The sequence below is a fragment of the Synchiropus splendidus genome, chromosome 6, assembly GCF_027744825.2.
Source record: "Synchiropus splendidus isolate RoL2022-P1 chromosome 6, RoL_Sspl_1.0, whole genome shotgun sequence".
Lineage (NCBI taxonomy): Eukaryota > Metazoa > Chordata > Actinopteri > Syngnathiformes > Callionymidae > Synchiropus > Synchiropus splendidus.
In genome coordinates this window covers 11,003,407-11,027,314 of record NC_071339.1, presented here as the reverse complement: position 1 = coordinate 11,027,314, position 23,908 = coordinate 11,003,407, and the positions used below count along the sequence as shown (strand labels likewise).

Genomic DNA, 23,908 nt, shown 5'->3' with positions numbered 1-23,908 from the left:
TACTTTTTCTTCTCCAGAATGTTGAGTAAAGACAATATGGCTGGTGTGGTTTCCAATGGAACTGGACAATGGAGTGTCTCTCACTTGTCTCAGTATATTCCTGCCTGTCATCTCCTGTCATTTATGTCACTGAACGGTCTTTCGTGGGTTATTGTGCACACGATTCATACGCCTGCAGTCCGAGGGGTCTCTTTGATCGGTGCAAATGCGCTGTGTTTGGCCGGTTTCCTTCAGCCGTTTCTCCGCACTGAGATTTTTGACGGCGACTTATTTTGAATGAAACGCTTCTCCCGTCAGTCACTGCATCACATCGCCTGTTTCGGTCCTCGGATTGGTCGGCGGCTGTCAAACGAGCCGGACGCGGCGCTGCAATTGGCTGGCAGCAGCACGGGGGGCGGGAGCTGAGCCTCTGCGACTGTCAAGATTGGCACAGGCTGGACGCTGCGTGCAGGTAAAAGGAGCAGGCGACAAGCTGTGAAAACATTCGCCCTGACTGATGTGCCCAAGTCGGACGGGACTCTACTGTCCGCAGGAGCTTCTCTGACCTCAGCACCGAGCTTTCCCGTGGAGCGCCAGGCACCGCAGAGCAGCACCTTGAGAGGAAAGTGCGGTTTGGTGAAGCGACGCTGAGGACCAGCAGCCAACTTGGACAGCTGCGTGTTTTCAGGCGACCATCAACAAAGAATGAAGTCGCTGAAACGAGGTGAGCTTTCGCCTCCGCCGCTTGCACCTTCGCCAGCGTGCGACGAGCCGTGCTTCGAACTGGAATGCGAGGGGTTTTTTTGTTGCTGGTAAATGCAGCGTTTGAGCGTGGAAGTGCGGAGGGACAGCTAGCCAGCTAGTTACCTCTGGAGGCAGGCATGGTGTCCATCTGGCGGAGGGACATGCGGGCAGCTCCTGCTCCGCTCCTTTGTTGCTCCTTGTGTCTTATTTACCCGCTTATCTCGAGCTTCTGGGACGCGCTCTATCACCTCCGACTGACGTTAGTTCGGAAAAGTTGCATGGATGTGGGTGCTAACCGCTGTGCTTTGCTGTTTTGATGCTTAAAGTTCGCCACTTTTTTCCAAAACTTCCCCCCCTTCAACATTCAAATGTGATCGAATCCCACCAACCCCAGGAGCTTGAAGCGCGTCTAACAAGGTCTTAACAAACCCAGGGCGACGTGTTGTAAACAAAACTGACAGCGCGACATGCACGCTGCTGCTGTGATGTCACACATGAATTATGTTTTTATCGAGCTTGGCTCCACGTCGCTGGGCAGCCGAGCAACTATCAAAAACAAACGTGTGTGAACCGAAGGTGGCGTTTTCTCATTAGCATTTGAAGCAAGCCATCGCCACCCGAGTTTACATGTCCATGCCTCCCCGCTACAACCTGAGAGTGAGACTTCCATTTGCATGAAAAGCCTGGCGATTGCATTGAATGAGCCGGGGCTACCAATGTTTTCACCCAACCCCCCCCGCCAGTGCTACCTTGAGGACCCCTTATTTTGAGAGGCCTGATCCAAAGTAAATCCTGACTTTTTCTCAGAGAGGATCAACTGGATTTTACGCCACTATTTTGCAGTACAAACAAGCAACATTGATTGAATTAAGTGCCGAAGTGTCCCCAACTCATCCGTGATAGTTTCCCCACCGGTCAAGTGGGGGCACTCCAGGCACCCCCAACTTTACCTTGCCCATCCCTCAATGTGCAAGAATGTTGAATTTGAAAAGAGGTGGCCAGCTCCTGCGGTCCTGGGCTTTGCTAGCATGAGGTGAAAATGGCCTTCTTTGCATGGTCAATGGATTCCTGGGCCACTGGCTACTGTGATGTTGATATGCACACAATCTCCTTTGTGAAGACAAGCGCTGCCCCAGGGGTCAGGTTTCATCCTGCCCTGGCAGAAAGACATTTACTGCATTCTATGGCCCACCCCTGGAATCATGCCTGCTCCATTTTGTGGGGAGCTTCCCTCCAGGGGCTCGAGCCAATGTTATTGTAGTCACTAGTTGGTGTCAGCTCGGACTAAATGCTTTTAAATGTGCCACCAACTGATGAGTTGCTCTCTATCTCCGCTAGCTCTTGAGGACCAACGCCGGCCGGAGCAGGGGAACTCCTCAGCTATGTCTGACAGCGACGAAGGCAATTCGCTTTGCGGAAAGCGCCGTCGTCGTGGCAACCTGCCGAAAGAAGCGGTTCAGATTCTGCGAAACTGGCTGTACAAGCACCGCTTCAACGCTTACCCATCCGAGCAGGAGAAGCTCAGTCTGTCTGGACAGACCAAACTCTCTGTTCTGCAGGTAAGAATCGGAGAATTTAAGGATATGAATTCCTGAATTGGATCATGTGATTGATCGTGTCGTCCTCCTTAGATTTGCAACTGGTTCATCAACGCTCGCCGCCGCCTGCTTCCCAGTTTGCTGCGCAAGGACGGAAAAGACCCCTCCAAATTCACCATCTCTCGCAAGCTTGGTGCAAAGACGGAGAGCCACTCCCCTCCTGCAGAGGGCGCCGCCTCCTCAGAGAGCCGCTGTTCCAGCAGCACCACGTCTTTTCACCGCCAGTCTGTCATTCGCTCGACTCCGACGCTGGACCTCACCGTGTTGGGGAACACAGCCACGGCAATCCTCACCAGCGCCGGCTACCCTGGAAAGGAAGCGTCGGTCCAAGCGCTGATGAGGCTGGACACTCACACTCTCCTCATGGAGGCTGAAGAAAAGGTGGCAGCGGCAGCCGCTGCCCGAACGACCAGCCCCACTGGCGGGCTCTTCAATACGCCTCCCCCGACTCCTCCAGACGTGTATCCCAGCCATGACTTCAGCGACCTCAGGCTGCTGGTGGATGCGGCCTTGATACGAGCAGCGGAGCTGGAGAGTCAGAAAAAACAGGACAGCAAATCTAGTGTGACGGAACCAACCAAAGTGCCGGGCAGCAGTGCAACTGCGCCCACGCCTCCTCAGGATAACAAGCAACAGGCCATGGATTCGATAGCCCCTGCTGCTGTGTCAGGAGCAACCCCAGTGCTGGTCTCTGCCTCCATGCCCAAGGTGATCTGGAGCCCAGCTGTCATGACCCCGCAAGCCACCATCCCACCCCGGCCTCTGTCCACCATGAGCCCACCTGCTGCCGCCGACGCTGTCCCTGCGGCCAAACCAACCAGCGCCTCCAACTCCGACCCCATATCACCCGCTGCCAACCCGACCCCTGTCCTCATTTCTGTCAACGCCACGCCGTACTGCGCTACATCTCAGGGCTCCACCCCCACCGTCACCTTTGTCCCTGTGGATCCTTCAGACGCCGTGACCGCTTTCGCTGTCACCACCAGACGAGCTCCCGTCTACCTGCCCTTCCATTCGTCCCCTCTGCTGCCAGTCACGCAGCCCTCCACTGTCTCTCCTCCCCCCTCTACCAAAGTCGCCGCTCCTCTCTCAGCACCTTCCCCAAAGTCGTCCCCTCTGCTGAGCGCAGCGGAGCAGAGGAGCCCCCCGCTGGTGTCCACCGTGTGGGGCATGGTCCACGGCGACACCAGACAGCCCACCTCGCTTCAGGTCGTAAATGCTCCGGTCACAGCAGTGTGGGAACCAAAACACTCAGTGAGTGAAACTGTCAACTAGTCGCGAAGTGCCCTCGCCCCTCCACCCATGTGTATGATGGGACGAAAGCTGGACAAACACTGTAAATAGGAAACATGTCTATATCGAAGGAGTCTGTGCCTACGGCTTGCTGGCATCCACCGGGACATTCGAGCCGCACTGCTTCATGAACTTTTATAGGGGAAAAAAAAGATTGTTTAGAGAACAAATCCCAACTTCTTGTTCTTGTTTAAAGCTGTTTTTAAACAAGAAGTAGCCTTTAATTTTAGCTTCTGACTGCAGCTGGCCCACTCGGGAGCCACGCTGTGGAGAATGTATCGGAGGCCTACAATCATCACCCCCCGCCCCCCTGGATTACAGTTCATGGTGTGCAATACGTTTCATTTGTGGTTACTAAGTTGAGCAAAAGAATATTGACTGTACTGTACCTCCTCTGCTCTGCTCGTGCCAGTATCAAAGCAATGTTCAGACCATTTTTATTTTCAGTTCCTCAACGTAGATTTTCCATCAGTATTTTTATAGCAATGCTACTATGATCAAGTGATTGTTTATGATGTGAAGCAGGGATTTTTTTTTTTTTTTTAAGACATTAATGTAGAAGTATGAATGTAGAAATTGCAATCAGTCACTGGTGGTTACGACACACTGGGTTGATGGCATCTCCTCTCCCTGATGATGACGCACCTTTTAGGCTCCTTTTTTTTGTTTGTTTGTTTGAAACTAAGGTCAAAGTATTTCCCAGCAGTTTTCTACGTTTCCTCAGAGCTTCAGAAGTGTAGCCCTTCACACAAGTGTAGTTTCCGTGAAACTGGCGTAGCACAATTGTGAGATGAGTTTTCCAAGTTTACCAGCCTGTTTGAGCCGTTTTCTTTATCTGGAAGGATCAACTTTCGTTTTTTTTCTTCGTTCACCATTCCTGTGTTTATCCTGGATGAACATCTTCCACACTGCCAGCTGTGTCTTCATGTTAAGGCAAATGTGTTTGTGTGTTGCTCAGTAGATTATACCTCATTTACATGTTTACAACTACAGTCGCATGATTTAAGTGTTTTACGATTCATTATTGTGGTCTCAGAAGCAGGTTTTATATTTCATGTGTTTTATCGGTTTTAGGATGTTCAACAATGTTTGTAAATATTTCGTTGGTCCTTTTTTTGTAGCGGCATATTTATCTCAAACGGTGTCCTTCATCTACAGCCAAGAGGATCGTGTTAGTGACTGACTTTAGCAGTACGACCTGCTGCTGTGCCTTAAACCCTAGACTGAGGGATGATGTCCCATTTTAAAATTTGACAACCTCTCAATAGTCTGTGCAATATATGCCTTAAAGTGTGTTTGTATCAGCATTTCAAAGAAATAAACTCTTTTCACAGATGTCACTTTCAGCTGTTGTCTGGCTTTGTTTTGAGATGGTTGGGTCAGTGTGAAAAGAGTAGAACTGATGGCGAAACGTTTTTCATCCAAGTTCAGTGTAAAAAAAAAATTCTCAAATGTTATGTTTTATTGTTTGAATTATGGAAAAAAAGCTGACATACTTAATATCCTAAACTGCTTTTCTTTATTCAAATATTCAGGCTTTTTTTAAACTCCATCCTACAACTTATTTTTTCGCCATCAAAGAGACACGGAATTTGGAAGTTTGCAGAGCAGCTTGCCAGATATTTTAATATTTATAGCTTTAAAAATACCTATTTAACACTGGAGTGGAGGAATATTTTTCAATTCAAAAAGTGGCTTCTTCTTAAAATAGATGGATGAAGAAAAAAAGTGTTATTTCTTGATGTTGTTGCTGTACTATACGGTGTGCACACAAGCTATATTGTGTTGTTTAAGTGTTGAACATTGTACATACTGAAGCTAAAATAGACTGGCTGGTAAATTGGAATTACAGGAAGGCTAATTCATTACAATTCCTTGTTGCCAACATTTGCTTAGCTTCAATGCTAAACGCTTCACTAGCACAATATTAAACACAGATTTCCTCGATTTTTTTTTGAATGTTTGGACAAAAAAGCGTTCTGGGAAATGATGTATCCCCCGACCCCTTTCCATAATTTGAACATTAAAATACATTAAATTATTATTTTAGATTCTCAACCATAATAAACCATCGAAGACCATTTTATTTTTCACTTTGATAAATACATTATTTTCACTTTGTATTTGTTTATTTTAAGGGAGAAGATAAAGTAAAAAAAATATTACAGTATTATTTAATGTTTGATTTAACATAAAAGAAAAGTCTTTTTAGCCTTTTGACCTGACTTCAGGAGGGTGCAGGCAAAGGGCCGCATCTGGCCCCTGGGCTGCATTTTGTCCACCTCTAATTTAAAGCCTCAATGTATTGACTTTTGAACTTCAATTGTTTCACAAAACTGTATAGGACAGTCTCAAGCTTCATGAATCTTTGCTCTGTGATTTGGCTGCTCAACTGTCTGGCTGCATCTGTTGGTGACAAGGCAGCAAGCAGTCTCAACCATGGGACTCTGGAGACAAGAAATATCATCCCTTCACGGACTCAAACATATTTGTTTATTTGGAAAAGTAAAAATAGTATCATGGCTTTGCAGGAAACGGCCAAACGAACAAATAAGCTGCGATATCATTTATATAACAAACAGCCCAACACATCAACCTTCACGAGCCTTTTGCAAAATCCTATGACCAACTGTTCAGAGCGTAATTTAGTTTTAAGCTTCCAAAATCTCAAAGAATTAAATGGTGTGATTGTCGACAAGCCTGGATTTAAACTTCCCGCTGTCGTGTGGTCGAGAGCTGCCACTTCTGATACACACTTCACACGGCCCTCCCTGAAGAAGCAAGTTGAAAAGTGCGTGAGAGAAGACTGGAGTGAATCTTTCACCATCCCAAACCCCTGACTTCCAGGACCGAACAAGCATCACACATCACTTCCTGCACTGGCTTTCAGAGAGGAGCGGGGCTGGCTTGGCAGGACTGAGGTTCTATTCGTCGTCTTTGTCTTTGGCGCCGTGCTTGAGGATGCGGGTGAACTCTGCGTAGTTGAAGTTGCCTTTCTTATCGATGGGAGCTTCACGGAAGAGCTCGTCCACTTCTTCATCTGTGAAGCGATCGCCCATGGTGGTGAGGAGCTCCCTCAGGTGGTCCTCATGGATCACACCTAGGATGCAGCAGCAGCATGCGGACATCATCAACACGAGTACGTTCCCTGCTTTATAAAAGATCACGTTTAACGTCCTGTTCTACTCTGTCCTATTGTTATCGGACAAATTATTGGCAAAGTGATACCTGTTGACCCCAAGTTATAGATCTGATTTTGTGCTCCTAAAATCTAGAAGAATACTACTTCAAGTTTGTTTTTTGGGTTTGTGAAGCCCCATAACGTAGTGGTGGGGAATGACATAGTATTTAGCTTTGTAGATAACTTGCTTCACAAAAAAACAAACATAAATTTGATACTTTTGGAATACAAAAAAATTCTGCAGGATAAAAGGTTAAATTGACTGAATCTTTATATTATTTCTCAACTATGTGTTTCTATTTTGTTTCTTTTACTATTTCATTTTATTTTTATTGTATTTTATTGTATTTTTTTGTGCACAATTTCAATGTGCAGTAACCTGGTTTGCCCTGGATAAATTTTGTTTTTAATTAAATTCACCATGTATTAACACTTGCACTTCTTCCATTTTTGAATGCTACTGTTGAATTTGCTGGGGACCAATGTGTATCCTGTTGCATGGATGTGTAGGTATTTTATTTTTGTTCACTGCTCTGTTTCTAATGTCTCGGTTACTGATGCCAAATTCTTCTTTGCTTCATTTACGGATTATTGTGCCTTAAGAACTGTACTTGAAAATCAATAAAGAGTGGTAGAAAAAAACCAAACAAACTGGAGGATTCACGTCTAGTTCTTGCGAGTGTTGCTTTTTAATGTTTATAGCTTAATTTAGGTGAATAGTATTAGGTGAAAAACGCTTTACGCTGTCATCTTAAAAGACCCATCAAGTTTTTTTGTTTAGTTTTTCTTCCACTTTTTCCCTTCATCGAGTCATAGAAGGTTGGGGTCTCTCTCTGCTACTGACATAGAAGTGAGGCACCTCCAGGGTCTGTGGGAGGGAACCAGAGTGCTTGAGGATTTAGCTGCAGTTACCTGATGCACCACTAGGCGTCACTATGGCCTAAGCTGAAGCGTGACATGAGGCCTTTCTCACAATAACATCACACCCACCCGATCCTTCCTCATCAAAGCAGGCGAAGGCGTTGCGAATGACGTCCTCCGGGTCGGTTCCGTTCAGCCTCTCTCCGAACATGGTGAGGAACATGGTGAAGTTGATGGGACCAGGCGCTTCGCTCATCATGCCCTCCAGGTACTCGTCGGAAGGGTTCTTACCTGCGGCCAGGCGCTGGTGAGGAGCGGGGCCTTTCATTTGAACATTGACGTCTGTATTTACCCAGAGAGGCCAGCATGTCGTGCAGGTCTTCCTTGTCGATGAAGCCGTCCCGGTTCTGGTCGATCATGTTGAAGGCCTCTTTGAACTCCTGGATCTGAGACTGGTCGAACATGGCGAAGACGTTGGAAGTGGCCCTCTGCGGGCGCTTCTTGGTGGTCTTCCCTTTTGCTCGTTTGCTGGACATGGTGGCGGCTGGACCGATGAACCTGTGCACGACGGAATGAGAAGACTGAGTGCGTCTGTGGGGACACCAAGTTGCATGTCCAGAACTGGGTCAGGCTCTGGACCTGACTGCTTGAGACTCTTGATCATGAAGGAGAGGAGCAAAACCAGCAAGCATGAAACGTGGGAGACATTCTCTGGATTAGTGAGTCTGCTGATGTAGTTTGGGAGCAGAACCTGGCATCAACAACATGAAAGTCCACAACCCTCAGAACCCGCAACAAGGTTCAGGCCAGTGCTGATGTCACTCACATTTTTTGGAACCAAGTCAGACCGATCGCAGCTGCACCAGCTGAGATGATGTAACATGACTGGACTTCTGAGCAGGTCCAACACCTGGTCCAACACATGCTTTGACAACTGAACTAGGAGATAGACCTCAAGACACCAGCTTCTATACCGAGGGTTTGACTTCACTCAGGACAGGTTGAAATTCCACCCCAAATCCCTCTTTGTCCACTTCCACTCTCTATTTTGGATCGGGCTCCCGATGCTCCAGGATCCACCCTTCCCTCCTGAGGGCCAGGCAGTATGATGTGTGTGAAAACGACGTGTCTCCATAGAGCTGTGCTGGCCAGAATTAGACCTGCCGTTCAAGTTGAATCTGAGGGGATTTGTCATGTCTTGTTATTGTGCTGCTCCTATTATGTCAACGGCGACTGGTTTAAACTGAAGGAGGTGGCTGTTGCTCCGGTGACTCATGCTAAAACATGACGTTCATTCACCATTTGGATTCAAACACACTCGTTCATTTACAAGACCAGCCTTTTACGTGGGTCGGTACCAAAGACAAGCGGTGCAATGGAAAAAAAAAGTATCACTATTAAGTACAGTCACATGGTTTCACAAGGTTGTCTTCGCTTCTTTGGGTGAGAATGATCTAACCAGACTGCAGGGACGAATATTGGGTCACACCATACTCTAAGGTCTCATCTACAATGCATTATCAGTGTATGTATCATTTGAAGAATTGTGACACAGTGGACTCATCTAGTTACCAAAAAGAACCCCTGACCCTCACCACGACACATGATGCTATTACAAATAACACGATTCTCTTGAACTGTAGAAGACTTCAGAAACCGTTTCCACTCCTTATTCTATCCATTCATAACACCATCTGTAAAGCCCTATAAATGCATCGCGATGTCTTATATAATACTAATGATCATCATACACGTTTCCTACACGTCCTCAGCTTCTTCCCCCTAAACACATGGCTAACCTGAACCAGGACTCTCAACCAAACTTAAACCCTATTATAATGATCCAGTTATTTTTGAAGTTTTAATCCTTAAATTGAGGCATAAACTTGTAGGGTCTGGAAGAATGTCACGCTCACACACTCTCAGACGCACAGTGATGAAACGCAGGTGATCTATGTCACTGCTTTTGAACGCTTGTAGAAAGTCTTCTTACATTCTTGATCCACTCAAACTGATGTTTGGCTGATCGATGGCCTGATTTGGGATGGCATCACACGTCATGTTCTGTGAAGTGTCTGACTCAAGAATCCAGCCCTTCTGTGTCGCCCTCTCATAACAAAGCAACACTGTCCCTCTGTCGCTCTCTCACACACAAACACACACACACTTGAATGTCAGCCGCCTCTTCTCCCTCACCCTTCCTTCATGCAGTGGCGGAGCACAAGCGTGGGTCTCATATCGTGTATTGAAAACAGGAGCCGAGAATGCTAAATGGAGCTGAAGCTCTCGTCTCCTATCAAAGATGAACTGGCATGTTTGTGTGTCAGAGCGATCGGGTCAGTGGCATTTAGAAATTCCTCCGCCTTAATGGGCCGCAGTGATGAGAACACAACCCTCTGTGTCCGCAAGTCAGAGGTGAGAGCGGCCGCCGTGCAATGATCAGGAGGTGAAAGAGCCGTCTGCATCTCAACACTGACAGTCACCGTCAGATGCACTAACATCACAGTCCATTACAAATATTCAAGCCGAGGGGATCAAAGAGGAAGGCACTCACCTCCACTGAAGGTAGAAAGGAAGGCGCCTTCCAAAGCCCTTTTGTCAGCTTCCAACACAGCAGCGAGAGGAAGGCAGGCAGTCCCACGGAAAGTTTGTTTAAAGAATCAGACTGCTGCTGGGTCCCTCCCCCTGCCGTCCCGTCCAATGAGGAGGGCGGCCTGGGCCGCACAAAGCCATCCCAGGCCAGGCCATTTCTCCATACAAGGCAAAAGAATGCACAGGCTGCAGCCTGCCACTTCCACAGGCGCTGCCTGGGATGTTTGGGGAAAAGGCTGAAATGACAGGAACTACGATAAGGCTGCCTTATTTAGGGAGCCCGTCCTAAACATTTGGAGAAGGCTGATTTCTGTGGGGAGGGAAGGCCGAGGGGGGGAGATGTGAGCAGATGCAGAGCATTACTGAAGGTCAGTGTTGTGCTGCCGGGAGACGCTGGGTTGCCTTAAATAGGCAACTTGTTCGCAGGACGACACGGGGAACACCTGCATTCATGTCAGCTCACCGTGTTTCTCCACTAACATCCATAAATAATGAAGTGAAGCCTCATAATAATATGCAGCTGAACTGAAAAGCTTTCCAGACTGGTTTTGAGAAATGTGACTTAAAAAATGAAACACAGCTGAGACCTCAAGAGGGAACGTTAGTACTGGATCCGACAGTTTTCATCATATCATATCATTTCATTTTGTGCCCTGTAAAGGGTTAACACATGTCCAGCAACAAATGTCTGGTGTATAAACATATTTTTTTAGTGTTTCGTTTGCTTTTATTAGTAATTTTCTGAGATTCAGCTCAGTACCCCAAGCATCACATACTGTATGGACACGCACTCATCTTCTGACTTCATAAACTGTCTCATCAAACTGTCATGTAATCTGATCTAAAGTGTGAATAAACTTGAAAAGATGAACATGGAAACAGTTTGGTTTTCTTTTAGTTAAGTTGTGATCATGTAGGTTTGAAATAAGATTTATTATCGGATGCGGAAGGCCGCCCTCTAGGGGCTCAAACAAGAATCAATACCCAGCGACACCCACATTATTTTCTAAAAACTTCACACATTTTATGATTTTATTTATGTATCTCTTTGCAAAAACTGAGCAAGCACAATGAACGCGATTCACACATGCATTAATAAACGCCTATTTAATTCGGATTTTTTTTTGGATCTGAAGACTGTGGCAACTATTTCAATTTTATGGATATTTTTTTCACCAAGAACCGTAGATTCTTCTTCTTCTTCTTCTTCTTCTTCTTCTTATTATTATTATTATTATTATTATTATTATATTTTCAAACAGTTATTTCAGATGCGGTATCGACATAACATATTCTACAGAACGTGCACAGTTACTTTAATTGTATGTTACAATAACAAACTGACGTCACCGATCCTTTGTTTACAATAATCCGATGGGCGGTAATTTTTGGGACGTCCTGCTTTGCGATTGGCTATAACCCTGATGGACGCACCAGTTCACGCATGCGCACTAAACTAGGAAACGTCGTGGACGGTTGTGATCAGAGGCTTTTACGAGCAACACAGGTGAGTGTCGCTGCATCTGTGAAATGACTAAAACAGGACATATTGTTAGTGGTTCTTTGTGCGTTCCCAGAAGCGGAAATATTTGACGCAATTCAAGCACGGTGAGCGAATATATATTGCACTTCTTCAACTCAGTGGCGAGACTCTGGAATTTTCATGAGCAAAAGTGTCGACTCCATTTTATTTTTCCGACAGTAGAGTTGATAACTTTTTGGGCGTTATTTTTATTACATTTAGAGAGTAAAAGTACGTCTCGTTTATCGTCCTAATATCCGTAGTCGTGTTACCTGCCTCCGGGTTTAAAAAGCGCGATACTTGAAAACAATTCGAGCGTGGAGGTTGAAGGCAATAAAACGCTGTGGCACCGTGTTACATGTCAACTGCTGTGGTCGAGAAACATCTTCTACCCTGATGGTGAATGTGTGGAGAACACTCATGACCCAGTTCCAAGTGTTGTGTGTACTGTGGAAACATCAGCTGAGGGAGTCTACCAACCAACATTTGGTAAACTGAATTGAAAACAGTGCTAACCATTCCTTATTTTTTATACACGTGCATTTGTGGTTTGATGGTCTGTCACACCTGTCTGAGTTGCATAGGGTCGTTCTTTTCTATCGGACAACATACTAGTGCGCCATTTTCTTAGATTTTCCCGAATGTATTTTTGTTGATGATCTCATAGCAAGTAACCCAGTGTTGACGTTACCAATATATATATATATATATATATATATATATATATATATATATATATATATATATATATATATATATATATATATATATATTAGATGAATTTAATTTTGTGTGTGGAAGAGAAACGTTTGAGAAGGCATTGCCTTTTGTATGAATGTGATGCAATCCAAACATTGAGTTGGGAAGCACCAATTCAAGATCATATATAAAAGATGTTCCAGGGGTCAGTTTTCATACTGGGATTTCCAAACAGACAGTATCATTGGAAATAATCCCTGTTCACACTGATAAATGTTGAGGAAAATGACTCATGATGAATTGGCCTCAATTATGATTTTTTTTCCTATTTATTTATCTGAATAAGGTGTGTAGTTTGTGCAACATAGCTTGTTGTTTTCACTGAAAAAATAAACAGTCTGTGTAAACAGTACTGTACTACTTGTGATGTAATTAGCATGTAAATATTTGTAATTTGTCAGCCTTTGTTTTGCATGTTTTTTAATCATCTCTAGTTTTCTTTCTAAAATTCTAAAGTTCTCTCCCAAGCGCAAATGTAAATGGTTGTACTATCTTGATAAATATCCTTGTCAGTGTGTTATCTCCAATAATGTAGTCGGTTAGCGACGCAGTTTCATTTGAAAGTCTGTCAGCGATGATCAGATAGAGGTCAAGTGTGGCAGGTTTGAGGTTCGTCCTTCTAATCACATCATGGACTGCCACACGCAACGATTCAGACTGAAGAAGTGTATTGCAAGATAATGCGTCTTCACCTTGTCCGTCTTCGTTACCATTTCGTTTGAGCATTGCGCGATCTTGAGCGCTGCAGGCCCATCAACACAGACAGCTCAGAGAGCAGTGGTCAGGTCCAGAAATGGGCTCGTGAATTTGTGTGTGTGTGTGTTTTCATGCCAACTCTCTTTCAAAAGACTGTCCAGTCCTTTCAGAAACTGCTGGTCCGTAGCTGTCAGCTGCGGAACTAGTGTACCAATTTGTTCTAACAGGAGACAGAGAGATAGTGTTTGACTGAATATACTAGAGACTCATGGAATCCTCCTGTCTCTTCCACAGTCGGCTTATAAAAATCTTTGGAATTTGCCATCCCAGTTAGTGGTCTCCCCAGGCTTGTCCTATAATAAGTTTCGTTTCTCAGCTCATTGTTGTTGTGGTAAAGATGTTAGAAGTCTATTTCAATCCCACATCTAACATGCAATAGGGATGGTTTCATCTCAACTTAAACTAAGGGATCGGAAATGGAGTGGTGAGAAAAACAATTTATTGTTTATTTTTCAGTAAAAAAAGACAAAACTATTATTATGCATTTGTTTTAGATATATTTGCCACATGGGCCACCTCCTGTAATGAGTAACATCCTAACCGTAGAACAGAAAGGAAACTCTCTATGTTGAAGGGAATTGTGCGGATCAATGTCTCTTTTTATTCTTATAGGTCCTGAATCAGTCTAGCCTTTAAATTTAAGTTATGCTTGCAGTTTTCTTGATAAACATTCAGTTGTTAAGTTATAGCATATTTGTTTATTTAAAAGGTACTTATCTAAAATTAACCTTGCAACTTTAAATATCATCACAAAAAGGAAATGAAATATGAGGCTGTGTGACAAGAGGAAATCCTCCCAATTGTTCTGATAAGGCTGTACACTGATAAGGCCATGCTGTGTTGCCAGTGAGTCTGTTCAATGTTTAGCGTGAAATGCAGCTTGTCAGGGTAGCTTTTAAACCCAAAAGAGGTGCTCCTGGAGTCAGTCGTGTGTGTCTCAACTTGTCTAACTTTTCTTTTCTTGCCTCACTAGATGTTACAGAGTCGTGCACTTGTGTCTTTTGGAGACACACCTTTGGTAAATTAATCTCTCAGTTCAGGCTGCTGTGAGTCTGGCCCGGTCTGATCCCTCTCTCTCTCCCACGCTAGTTCTATGTGAAGACACTATCTACACATAGAGTTATACTGGAATATTGTCATTTAATTTGAAAAATTGATTACTAAACGATAAGATGGGGCTATATCTCCAACATTTTTTTAAAAATTAATTTTAATTTTATGAATTCCTATCCTCTCTGGAATACTAGTCTGTAATGCTCTGCAAAGAGACTTGTTTTGTGCGTCTTATTATTTCTAAAAGTGATTTAACGCCTCTGGAACCATGCTTGAAATCAACTTTTTATCATCTGCAACCGTGGTTCTGCTGAATGAGTACGCTAAATAGGTGTAAATGTAGTTCTATGTGAATCAAAGCCTTAAACGGAAGGAGAGAAGCCAGAACCGGAACCGATGTTCTAATGGAGCCAGTGAGCATGGAAGCCTGCTCTTCTAACCAAAAGAGAAGAGCGTTGTAAGAAATAGGTGAAGAAATTTTGAAGAATGAGGGACAAGTGGCAACCATCTGCGATTGGCTGCTTGGCCGGATTTTTGGGTTTTGAAACCGACTGCAAATTCCCAGGGTTTTCCAATGTAAAGACGCCATGGCAGTAACCTATCAAAACAGCAGAGAAGCTGTCAAATACATGGGTGAGGAGGCGTCAGTACTCTTAGGTAAAAGACTGAGTCAGTCCCACTGTTGACCCAGACGCATGACATTTGTACTGCTGACCCTTCAGAAAAGAGTTTTACATTCCATTTATATTTGCGTTGAGTGTTGCTGTACGTCTGAGCCGACACAACATTGTGGTTTACAAGTCCTTGGTTCACATGTAGCTGCTCTTCTTCTTCAAAAGCCGTCGAGAAATCCCTAATAAGTGGCTGATATTGCCGCTGCTTCCACCGCACACGGGTATAAATATTGCATCCAATACAGAAAGACAGAAAGTTGGACCTTCTTTATGATGCAGTGCTTGCTACATCTTCTCTTTCAGGCCCTAACCATGAATATCGTGGGCCAGTTGGCAGAGACGGTGTTTGTGACCGTGAAGGAGCTGTACCGTGGCCTGAATCCTGCCACGCTGACCGGAGGGATCGATGTCATTGTCGTTCGCCAGCCTGATGGCTCGTTCCAGTGCTCCCCATTCCATGTGCGCTTTGGCAAGCTGGGCGTGCTGCGCTCCAAAGAGAAGATCGTGAGTCAACACTTGAGTTTTACACTTTAGCTGTCTTCTTATAAGGTGTTACATGCGTATATATGGATATTTCAGGTGGACATTGAGATAAACGGTGAATCAGTAGACTTGCACATGAAGCTCGGGGACAACGGGGAGGCTTTTTTTGTTGAAGAAAATGAAAATATGGAGGTAAAGGTTCAAACATGGAATATTATTCCAATGCCAGCTTTTTGATTTTCTTTGCTCAACTTGTGATTCATTGTAGTCGGAAGTCCCTGCTCATTTGTGTACCTCCCCAATTCCCCGCGATGCCCCTGAAGACACAGAGGTCGCCGAAGGGCTTTCTGTTTGCGGTTCAGGGGCCCGCAGGAAGAAGCGCCGCCGCAAACGCGTCCGTTCAGACAGCCACTTGAGGGATGAAGCCGCCCTCTCCTCGGACGAGGAGGAACGTGAGAAGGAGTGGGAGAGAGACAGCGATCAGACGGGGCCAGAGAGCCCAAAAGAGGAGCGCGTCACATCATTACAAGCCAGGTCCCTGATCAATTTCATTTCTCCAGATTATTGATGTGATTTCAAGCTTCGAACAATGTCTGTTTTCATGGGGACAATCGTTTCATTAGAAAGCCCCAAAAGTGGCCCTTTGCTTGCATTGATGTGGCCCTCATGAAGTCTGAGTGAAATCGATCATCTAGAAATGTTTTCATTTATTAGTCAGCACTCTTCGATACTAAATAAAACTTGTGAGGGATCTAGGACTTTTATTTTATTTTCAGTACTATTTCATTAGTGAATAATAAAATACTTTTTCATGAAAATGATAGCCTCCTAAAATAGATTTAAAATGTGAAAAGTATTGAATTTTTTTTTCTATTTTTCTTGCTACTTTGATAATCATCATGTATTTGTTGGTTGATAGTGAAAATGTGAACATTTTTATATATTATATTATAATGCAGCCCATTTTATAGTATGTGATCAGACCTTTTTTGAAATCTATATTTGCAGCCTTTGATTATTTTTTCATTTTTATTCACATATTAACTTACTTTCCTTTATGTTTTCTTCAATCAATGTTCTGTCTTTTGGTTTGACGGCTCCTCACAACAGCCCCAGTTTATTATATACTGTATTAACATACGAAATTAAAATGGCCGCCCCTGATTTACACACTACTCCTGCTTTTCCTTTACAGCAAGTCGGTGTATTATTCATTGTCTGAGGAACCAAGTGAAGAGTCTGGTTCCCTCCACACACATCCATACTCGGAAGGAGAGCAGTCGCCCATAGAGAAGTTAGAAAGGTTACTTTTTAGTCTGTCTTCCTTCAGACTAGTGACTTGCCGTCACTTTTTTTCTGTAGTTTGGGTGTTGCCAACTATTTAATTTGATCTTGCCCGTCTGTCTTCTTTAGCGTCTTCTTCAGCCGTCCAACGTCACCAAAGAGTGACTCTGAGCTTCTTGTTCAGAAGGTTCAAGAATCTGTACCTCATATTCAGTGGAACTGGGGAGGATTTCCCACGGTAAGGAATCCCACTAGTACAAGCCAAAAATCATTTTCTCAGGTCACGGTGCTTCGGATGTTTAAAGCATTGAGAGGATGTTAGAAAATTGTAGAAAATCGTTTTTGTGAGCAGGACGTAAAAAAGATCTGGATTGATTTCAGCTTAAGTTCTTGCTCTCTTTATATCTACCTGTCACAGCTGCAGCAGTCGGAGAGGTCGTCGCTGGAGCAGTTATCACCCTCAAGCACGTCTCATTTTCGTACCATTGAGAGGCAGGACTCTTTTGACATGGGCTTTGAGCCTGTGATCACCTGTGGGAGGGTGGACGGCGTAACAGTGGTCCGACCCCAGCCCAGGACTCAGTCCCTGGACTTGGCCAGCTACAATACACCCTCAGCGCCTGGAGCCTCAGAGATAACTCCTCTGTCGAACTCCTCCCCAAGTGACCTTTTCAAGTCATGCACGTCCTTAGTCAGTGATTGTTTGGACGCATCGGAGACACTAGAAATCAAATGCACGCAGCCTGCGGGTGAGCTTTATTGCTCTGTAGCAGACATTAGTAGCATTGATAGCAAGAGCTCTATGGTTGGTGTCACCAAGCAAAAAGACCAAGAGTTCTCTGCCATCTTGAAAGCTGGGGTTGTGGACAGACAACAAATGTCTCCTGGACACCTCAGTGGGTTTTCTGAGCTCAATGAATACGGAAGTGCTGCCAGTACCACTGTCAGTGAGGGGGACAGTGGAATAGAGCCATGCGCTGATGTTGGACAGGAAGAGAGCGGTCCTGGTGCGGCTGGTGGGACCGCTTCTCTGACCCATCATGCTGGACCTATTCCTGAGGCCAGGGAAAATGGCTCCGCTTTGATGCCTGTAGGGTCGAAAATGGATCAACAAGACAAGAAAAGAGGTAAAGGACACGCCCACTCTGTCTTTAGATCTCTCTCTCTATATTGCTGATATTGATTGCAGCGATTCCATGTGATAGGTAAACGCAATCACCACCTGGGACAAACTGGCATTTACTTAGATGATCTCAGGTCTCTTGATCCAGAAGTGGCTGCGCTGTACTTTCCTAAGGGGTAAGCTAGCATGTTATTTCATGAATTGCTCTGATATGAATATGTAATTATTTACACACATCTAGTGGCAAAATTATATTCAAACAGTCCCTCCAGGATTTCTGCATTGGGTTGTTGGGGCCAAAAATGCCTGGTTTTTGGAGCAGATTTAAAAAAAAAATGTGGTGAAAGTTAAAGAGTTTTTTTTTTTTTTTTTTTATCGTTCTGGAACAACATGACGGGAAATAACTAACTTTTTAAATGAGCTGTAAATGAACAAACTCACTCACTCACAGCATTGCCATCTCCTGGAGGGACTGGTTAATATTGTGATGCTGAATAAAAAGCATTTAAATAATACATTTAAACATATCTTATTGGTCGATTTTCACGGAGCATGTGCATTTATGTGCATGTCTGGCACCTTATGTTTTCAGTGGGTCAATTGTATGTTGCTATTTGGTGAAATGAATATGTTTGTTTAAAGTTTGTGTTCATCGTCTTCCCACACTACAGTATTTTACTTGAACTGACAGTGAGCCTAACTTGTTGTTGGATGTTGGTGTTCCTGCAGTGAAAACGAGGGATTGTCCCAGCCAGTGGCAGAACGAGGGTCCTGCTCAGGAAGCCAGTCTCCTCATTCAGTGGGCAGCGGGACAATCGACAGTGGGACAGAGTACCTGTCTGATTCCACCTCCTACAGCATGGATGTGAGCATGTCTCTCTGTGGACAAGACGGCGGGACCAGCCAGATCACCAAAGGTCTTTGAGACAAACAAGAACAGTGGCGGGCAAAGGCGCTAATGATTTCTGTCTGAAGTCAATGTGTCATTCTCTTTATTTACTCAGAGAAGTTCATGGCACACACTGTAACATACCAGGATTTTGCCAACAATCCGGGAATTATCGACGATCCAAACCTTGTTATCTGCATCAACTCCAAGTAAGCATTACTGTCATGCAAGATAAATCTTTCCTTTCATTAAAGAAAAGTACGTTCTTTTAGCTATTACAACTGGGCTGCAGCTGCACCAATGATCCTGTCAATGACGGCTTTCCAGAAGAATCTTCCAAAGGTAGGTTTTCACTGGTGATGGGCAGATGAGGTATCATGAAACAGCAGTGCGGGTTTGATGAAACAGTGTCTTGATTTTCAGATGGCGTGCTTGGTTTAGAATTTATGTGTGGTTTCATTGAACATTTTACGGCAGACGCTGCCATCTGGTGGCCTTGGAAATCAGGACACTGTGTCATGAAACCTCATCAATCCTTGACTCCTTTTTACTAAACACGACAAGTGCCACAAGTATTCTCAAATCTTTTCCCTTATTTGTCCAAATAATGCAGAGTACTGTAGAAAGGCTGGTGAAAGACAAGATGCCGAAAAAGTCTGGGCGCTGGTGGTTTTCCTGGAGAAGAAGGGAAATGAGCAACAGCCAGGTGCGTCGTCCCTGATAGAAGTACTCTATTGTCAAAGTCAGTCCTGGATGTACAACAAATGCACATCTATTAATGGTGCAGTCCCATTTGTTTCACTGAAAAGTCTCACCAACGCCTTTGTATTTTGGATGCTGAGTAAAAGCCAATCATTTTAAAGGCTCACCAACATCAAGTCAACCAAGGTGGAATTTATTATTGTTTTCATGTTGTGTACAATAAACTGTGTTGTCCATGTACTACCAACGATTACGTCATTGATAAGTGCAATGCTTGGTTGTCGTAACTGGGTCAAACAGGGGAGACATTTTGTCACGTAACCGGAAGTACCAACTCTGTAAATGAACACGGCTGAGTGCACGGAAGCCCTGCTGACTCTATGAAAGATTTATGGCCTGGTTGTTGAAGGTCAGTCTGCCACTAGCTGGGGTACATTATGATGAAGGGACTGAGGCGGAGGAGTAACAGATGGACATCAGTCAGCTCCGTGACAGTAAACTGTCTTCAAAAAGAAAAAAAAGATCAAGATCAAAACAAAGTGGGTGTTAAACTTGGTTTAGAAGGGTCTGTCAACAGTACAAAGTTTCTAATGCCGATGGTTGTCCCTCGTTCTTCACCCATTTGTTATGATGCTTTACATCTTTGGAGGTGAAGAACAGGCGTACCTGCCTTACATGTCTACCTGCACCTCATGGTGGCATCAAGAGGAGCTCCCTCTTGTGACCTCATCATGGCATGTTCCCACTAACAGCTTAGTGCAACACTGTGCTGATATTGGCTTCAGTTTTAGTTTTCACGCATTCAGCAGAATTAACTTTGGACACACTATATGATCATTTCATGTGGCATATTTATCCATAGTTTAATATTCATATAGTATTCATTTCTTTGTGTTTTTCAGCAGACAAACTCAAAGGACGAGCCAGAGGAGCTGCTGACTTCAGTCACAACTACTGAGAAGTATGCTATGAACACGGAGAAAGTTGAGGAGAAATATAACCATAGGAATTTTATTTGTTGATGCTCAAACACCTCAAAATGTCCTGTAATTATTTTCAGCAAGATGCTCTACTAGCGATGAGTTCGCATCGTTTTTTGTGTTTCTTTCTGCAGAGCCACGACTGACTACATGGAGGAAGAAGCAGAGCTCAGATTGAATGCCACTGTTTCTTCCAGCATGTCTGCAGAAACCCTCAGAGCCACTCAGTGTATTAGCCAGATGTACCGCAAGTCCCTCCGCCTGACCTCCAAACAGATTGTAATATACTTTAATGTACACTGCAAATGTAAATTGGTTGAATTGAATTGTGCCTCTCAAGCGATCTGCTTTGCCAAACAGGAGCAGTTAGGACTGCGTGATGGAGCGAACACGGTCGTCTTCAGTGTGACCACGCAGTACCAAGGAACCTGCAGATGTGAAGCTGCCATCTACCTGTGGAACTGGGACGACCGCGTCATCATCTCAGACATAGACGGCACAATCACAAAGTAAGATCCTCACTTGATATGAGCTATGCTGCTTGACTGAACTGGATTTTATTCACCTACGACGTTCTGCAGGTCAGACGTGTGTGCGTGGCTGAAACAAACTGATCTGATCACATGAATGCACATTTATAAACCCATGTTCCCATGTATTTCTCACCTCCAGATCGGATGCGCTGGGCCACATCCTGCCTCAGTTCGGCAAGGACTGGACTCACAAAGGGATCGCCAAGCTCTACCACAACATTCACCAGTAAGGGCTCTTTCTTTTTCAAGCATTTTTTTAGATAGAGATCAAGTGTCTCATTGAGAGACGTGGATCTAGTGAAGTGCTACCTGTCAACTCTGTACACGTGTTTTATTCCTATTTGGGTCGCACAATAAGTCACTGTTATTTAGCCCTCAAGCAACCAAAACCCGACCTGAGCCCAGCGTCTTCCTGTGTTCTGGTCTGCTTTGCACCGCCTAAACTGTGGGGAGTGCTCGTGATAAACACATGAGTCATAGTGAATATTATCTTGGCCATTATATTGTAGTTCTCAACTTCACCACTTTAAACATGTTTCCTTTTCCTCCCCAAGCGTTGGACCATGTTGATTTGTGGAGTAACAGGTTACATTTGACTGTTCAGAAACTGTGCCGCTGTTTGTCACTCCAGTTCCATAACAGGTTACATAACAGTCACAATCCACGTCGGCTGGGTTTGGCCACGTTAATGATTAGATTGTTTCTGTCTGAGAGAGGCACGTCTGTGTCACACTGGGCGTCTCACGTCTTGTTCGCCTTCCGTCTTGCAGAAATGGTTACAAGTTCCTCTACTGCTCTGCCCGAGCAATAGGGATGGCTGCCATCACCAAGGATTACCTGCAGTGGGTGAACGACAGAGGAACTGTTCTTCCCAAAGGGCCGGTGCTGCTGGCTCCCAGTAGCCTTTTCTCTGCTCTCCACAGGTTGGAATCAAACACAAGTTCACCATCCAAATTCTTAAATCACAGCCCGTTCACTTACATGTACATCCATATTTCAGTCCAAGTAAAATGCAACATTAAAAAGACTCAAAAGTCAGTGGCGTCCAAACTGGTCCTTTGGCTGGCTGGTGAAGTTGGCTCCTTTTACCAGCGTTCTATCTTTCCCTTCCAGAGAGGTGATCGAGAAGAAACCTGAGGTGTTTAAAATCGCCTGCCTCAGTGACATCAGGGACCTGTTTAACCCACAGAGGCAACCCTTCTACGCTGCCTTTGGCAACCGCACAAATGTAAGCCGCACCAAAACTGTACGAACGGAGGCAGAATTTGAAAACTCTCAGAACTGTACTTGCAGGACGCCCTCTCCTACAAGCAAGTCGGCGTGCCTGACACCAGAATATTCACTGTCAACCCAAAGGGAGAGCTAATCCAGGAGAAGACCAAAGGAAACAAGTCCTCGTGAGTTGAGATTTCCAAACACACCAATGTTTTGAATCACATCATTGCCTGTGCCTCCGTCTGCAGGTACAGTCACCTGAGTGAGCTGGTGCAGCATTTCTTCCCCGAGCTGGCCCTTTTAGGTACATCAACTGCTTTAGACTTCCCAGAGTTCAGCAGCTTCACCTTTTGGAGAGACCCGCTGCCAGAACTGGACCTGGATTCCATACTGTAGACGGACAACAGCCCGCTCTCTAGTGAAGACCAAAGTTCTCACTGACACTATGCAAAGGACTCTTGTGACATGGTACAGAAAAGGCTTCCACAGGACCCTGAAAGGAGCCGAAATATGCAACCCATTAAGTGTGTGGTCATGTAGCGCAGCACAAGCATGAACACACACATACCTTTTCTTCAGACGGGCTCAGTGTGAGCCCTCAGGTACTGTGAAGCTCTAGTGACTGAAGTGCAGTGGATGCTGAACACAGCTACAGAGACGTGACCGAGTGATAGAGCGGTGAGCGCTGTTCTTTTTGCTAAAATAATTATGTGGGGTGAACAGCAGAAGATATTTCATATGTCTGCATGCACATCATTTATTTAGTTTCCGAGACTTGAATCAGACAAGTCATCACATTGTCTAAGGTAGTTATAGCATCATAAGATGTGATTTAGATTTAGCTTCCTAAACTACTGACACCAGTCTCTTCTCCACTGTTGACTAGCAACAAGGCGAGGTCTGTAGCCGTCTGTGACTTTGGTTAGTGGCTCATTTTCCATGTCCAGAGTGGGACCTGCAAGAAACGTTCTGACTTTCTGTTGAATTGATTTACAAATATATTTTTTTGTATTTGAAAGCAAATTAAAAGAAATGAATTGCAAGTCGTGGTAGTGGTTATTTCATGTTTGGAATCTTAAGAATGAATTTAAGTGGGAATGACTTTTGGTTGGTCACATGACAAACCAGTTTTGGGTTCCTGTTCCTCTATTTCACCAGGGAGGCTGTTGGTGTGACTCAGTCGCTGTTGTTACTCCGCCTTGTCCTCACACCTGGGCTCAGAGACAAAACTAAAATCAGTGCAAACAACTAAAGGTTATTTGACTAGAGATTTTGGCTGTTTATCAAAGCTGGTTGTAGAAACAGGGTGGTGGGGGGCACCAGGGTCCTCAAAGGATGCAAATCATTTATTACATGACTCATGTGCACAATGTGCAACAAAAGAAACACAGGTGTGCATAAACACAGGTATATACTGGTGGTGTATTCATTTCACAAATACCAGTCCAAAAATGTGAAAAAAAAGTTCATGTGAAAGGAAAGAAAACGGGGCAAACAAAAAAACAATGTAAGAGGCTTGTGATTTATTTATATTTTTGAGTCTAAGCTTTTGGTAGCCTGTTATCTTTATTTTGGAGATTTTTTTGGGGGGGGGTAGATGGAAAGTTCAGTTTAAAATGAAATATTTGGGAAGTTCTTTTGGCATAACTCATTGTGTGAATTAAGATAATGATGCGCCGCACTTAAA

General features: G+C 44.4%; 3 protein-coding genes across 4 annotated transcripts; 2 read left to right on the top strand and 1 right to left on the bottom strand.

Annotated features, from left to right (window-relative positions):
- Window positions 1–451: 451 nt before the first annotated feature.
- On the top strand, window positions 452–4,937 carry LOC128760841 (proline-rich protein 36-like). Its single transcript, XM_053868529.1, has 3 exons — window positions 452–703; window positions 2,062–2,282; window positions 2,355–4,937. The coding sequence occupies exons 1-3, from the start codon at window positions 685–687 to the stop codon at window positions 3,594–3,596; spliced, it is 1,482 nt and encodes a 493-aa protein (XP_053724504.1). The 5' UTR covers window positions 452–684; the 3' UTR covers window positions 3,597–4,937.
- Window positions 4,938–6,084: 1,147 nt separating this feature from the next.
- On the bottom strand, window positions 6,085–10,315 carry myl9b (myosin, light chain 9b, regulatory). Its single transcript, XM_053868898.1, has 4 exons — window positions 10,211–10,315; window positions 8,009–8,214; window positions 7,786–7,947; window positions 6,085–6,714 (listed from the first exon to the last, which is right to left on the bottom strand). The coding sequence occupies exons 2-4, from the start codon at window positions 8,190–8,192 to the stop codon at window positions 6,539–6,541; spliced, it is 522 nt and encodes a 173-aa protein (XP_053724873.1). The 5' UTR covers window positions 8,193–8,214; window positions 10,211–10,315; the 3' UTR covers window positions 6,085–6,538.
- Window positions 10,316–11,705: 1,390 nt separating this feature from the next.
- On the top strand, window positions 11,706–23,264 carry LOC128761067 (phosphatidate phosphatase LPIN2-like). Of its 2 annotated transcripts, none has more exons than XM_053868961.1 (20): window positions 11,706–11,755; window positions 15,316–15,516; window positions 15,592–15,687; window positions 15,764–16,029; window positions 16,691–16,789; window positions 16,909–17,017; window positions 17,198–17,906; window positions 17,985–18,078; window positions 18,632–18,819; window positions 18,907–19,000; window positions 19,064–19,133; window positions 19,405–19,497; window positions 20,396–20,454; window positions 20,608–20,752; window positions 20,834–20,982; window positions 21,146–21,232; window positions 21,777–21,929; window positions 22,120–22,234; window positions 22,300–22,403; window positions 22,470–23,264. In XM_053868961.1, the coding sequence occupies exons 2-20, from the start codon at window positions 15,325–15,327 to the stop codon at window positions 22,615–22,617; spliced, it is 2,970 nt and encodes a 989-aa protein (XP_053724936.1). In that variant the 5' UTR covers window positions 11,706–11,755; window positions 15,316–15,324; the 3' UTR covers window positions 22,618–23,264. The 2 variants fall into 2 exon arrangements, with proteins under 2 accessions (XP_053724936.1, XP_053724935.1); XM_053868960.1 differs by having other exon boundaries at window positions 16,691–16,798.
- Window positions 23,265–23,908: the final 644 nt, after the last annotated feature.

What these genes read in the sequence shown, in the direction of transcription:
- LOC128761067 (XM_053868960.1), top strand. Translation starts at nt 15,325, where the DNA reads ATGAATATCGTGGGCCAGTTGGCAGAGACGGTGTTTGTGACCGTGAAG. An exon ending in GGGAAATGAGCAACAGCCAG is followed by an intron (nt 19,498 to 20,395) that starts GTGCGTCGTCCC and finishes TGTGTTTTTCAG; the next exon opens with CAGACAAACTCAAAGGACGA. An exon ending in CTCTACCACAACATTCACCA is followed by an intron (nt 21,233 to 21,776) that starts GTAAGGGCTCTT and finishes TCCGTCTTGCAG; the next exon opens with AAATGGTTACAAGTTCCTCT.
- LOC128760841 (XM_053868529.1), top strand. An exon ending in CCAAACTCTCTGTTCTGCAG is followed by an intron (nt 2,283 to 2,354) that starts GTAAGAATCGGA and finishes CGTCCTCCTTAG; the next exon opens with ATTTGCAACTGGTTCATCAA.
- myl9b (XM_053868898.1), bottom strand. Translation starts at nt 8,192, where the DNA reads ATGTCCAGCAAACGAGCAAAAGGGAAGACCACCAAGAAGCGCCCGCAG. An exon ending in CGACATGCTGGCCTCTCTGG is followed by an intron (nt 7,948 to 8,008) that starts GTAAATACAGAC and finishes GCCTGGCCGCAG; the next exon opens with GTAAGAACCCTTCCGACGAG. An exon ending in CTTTGATGAGGAAGGATCGG is followed by an intron (nt 6,715 to 7,785) that starts GTGGGTGTGATG and finishes GCTGCATCCTAG; the next exon opens with GTGTGATCCATGAGGACCAC.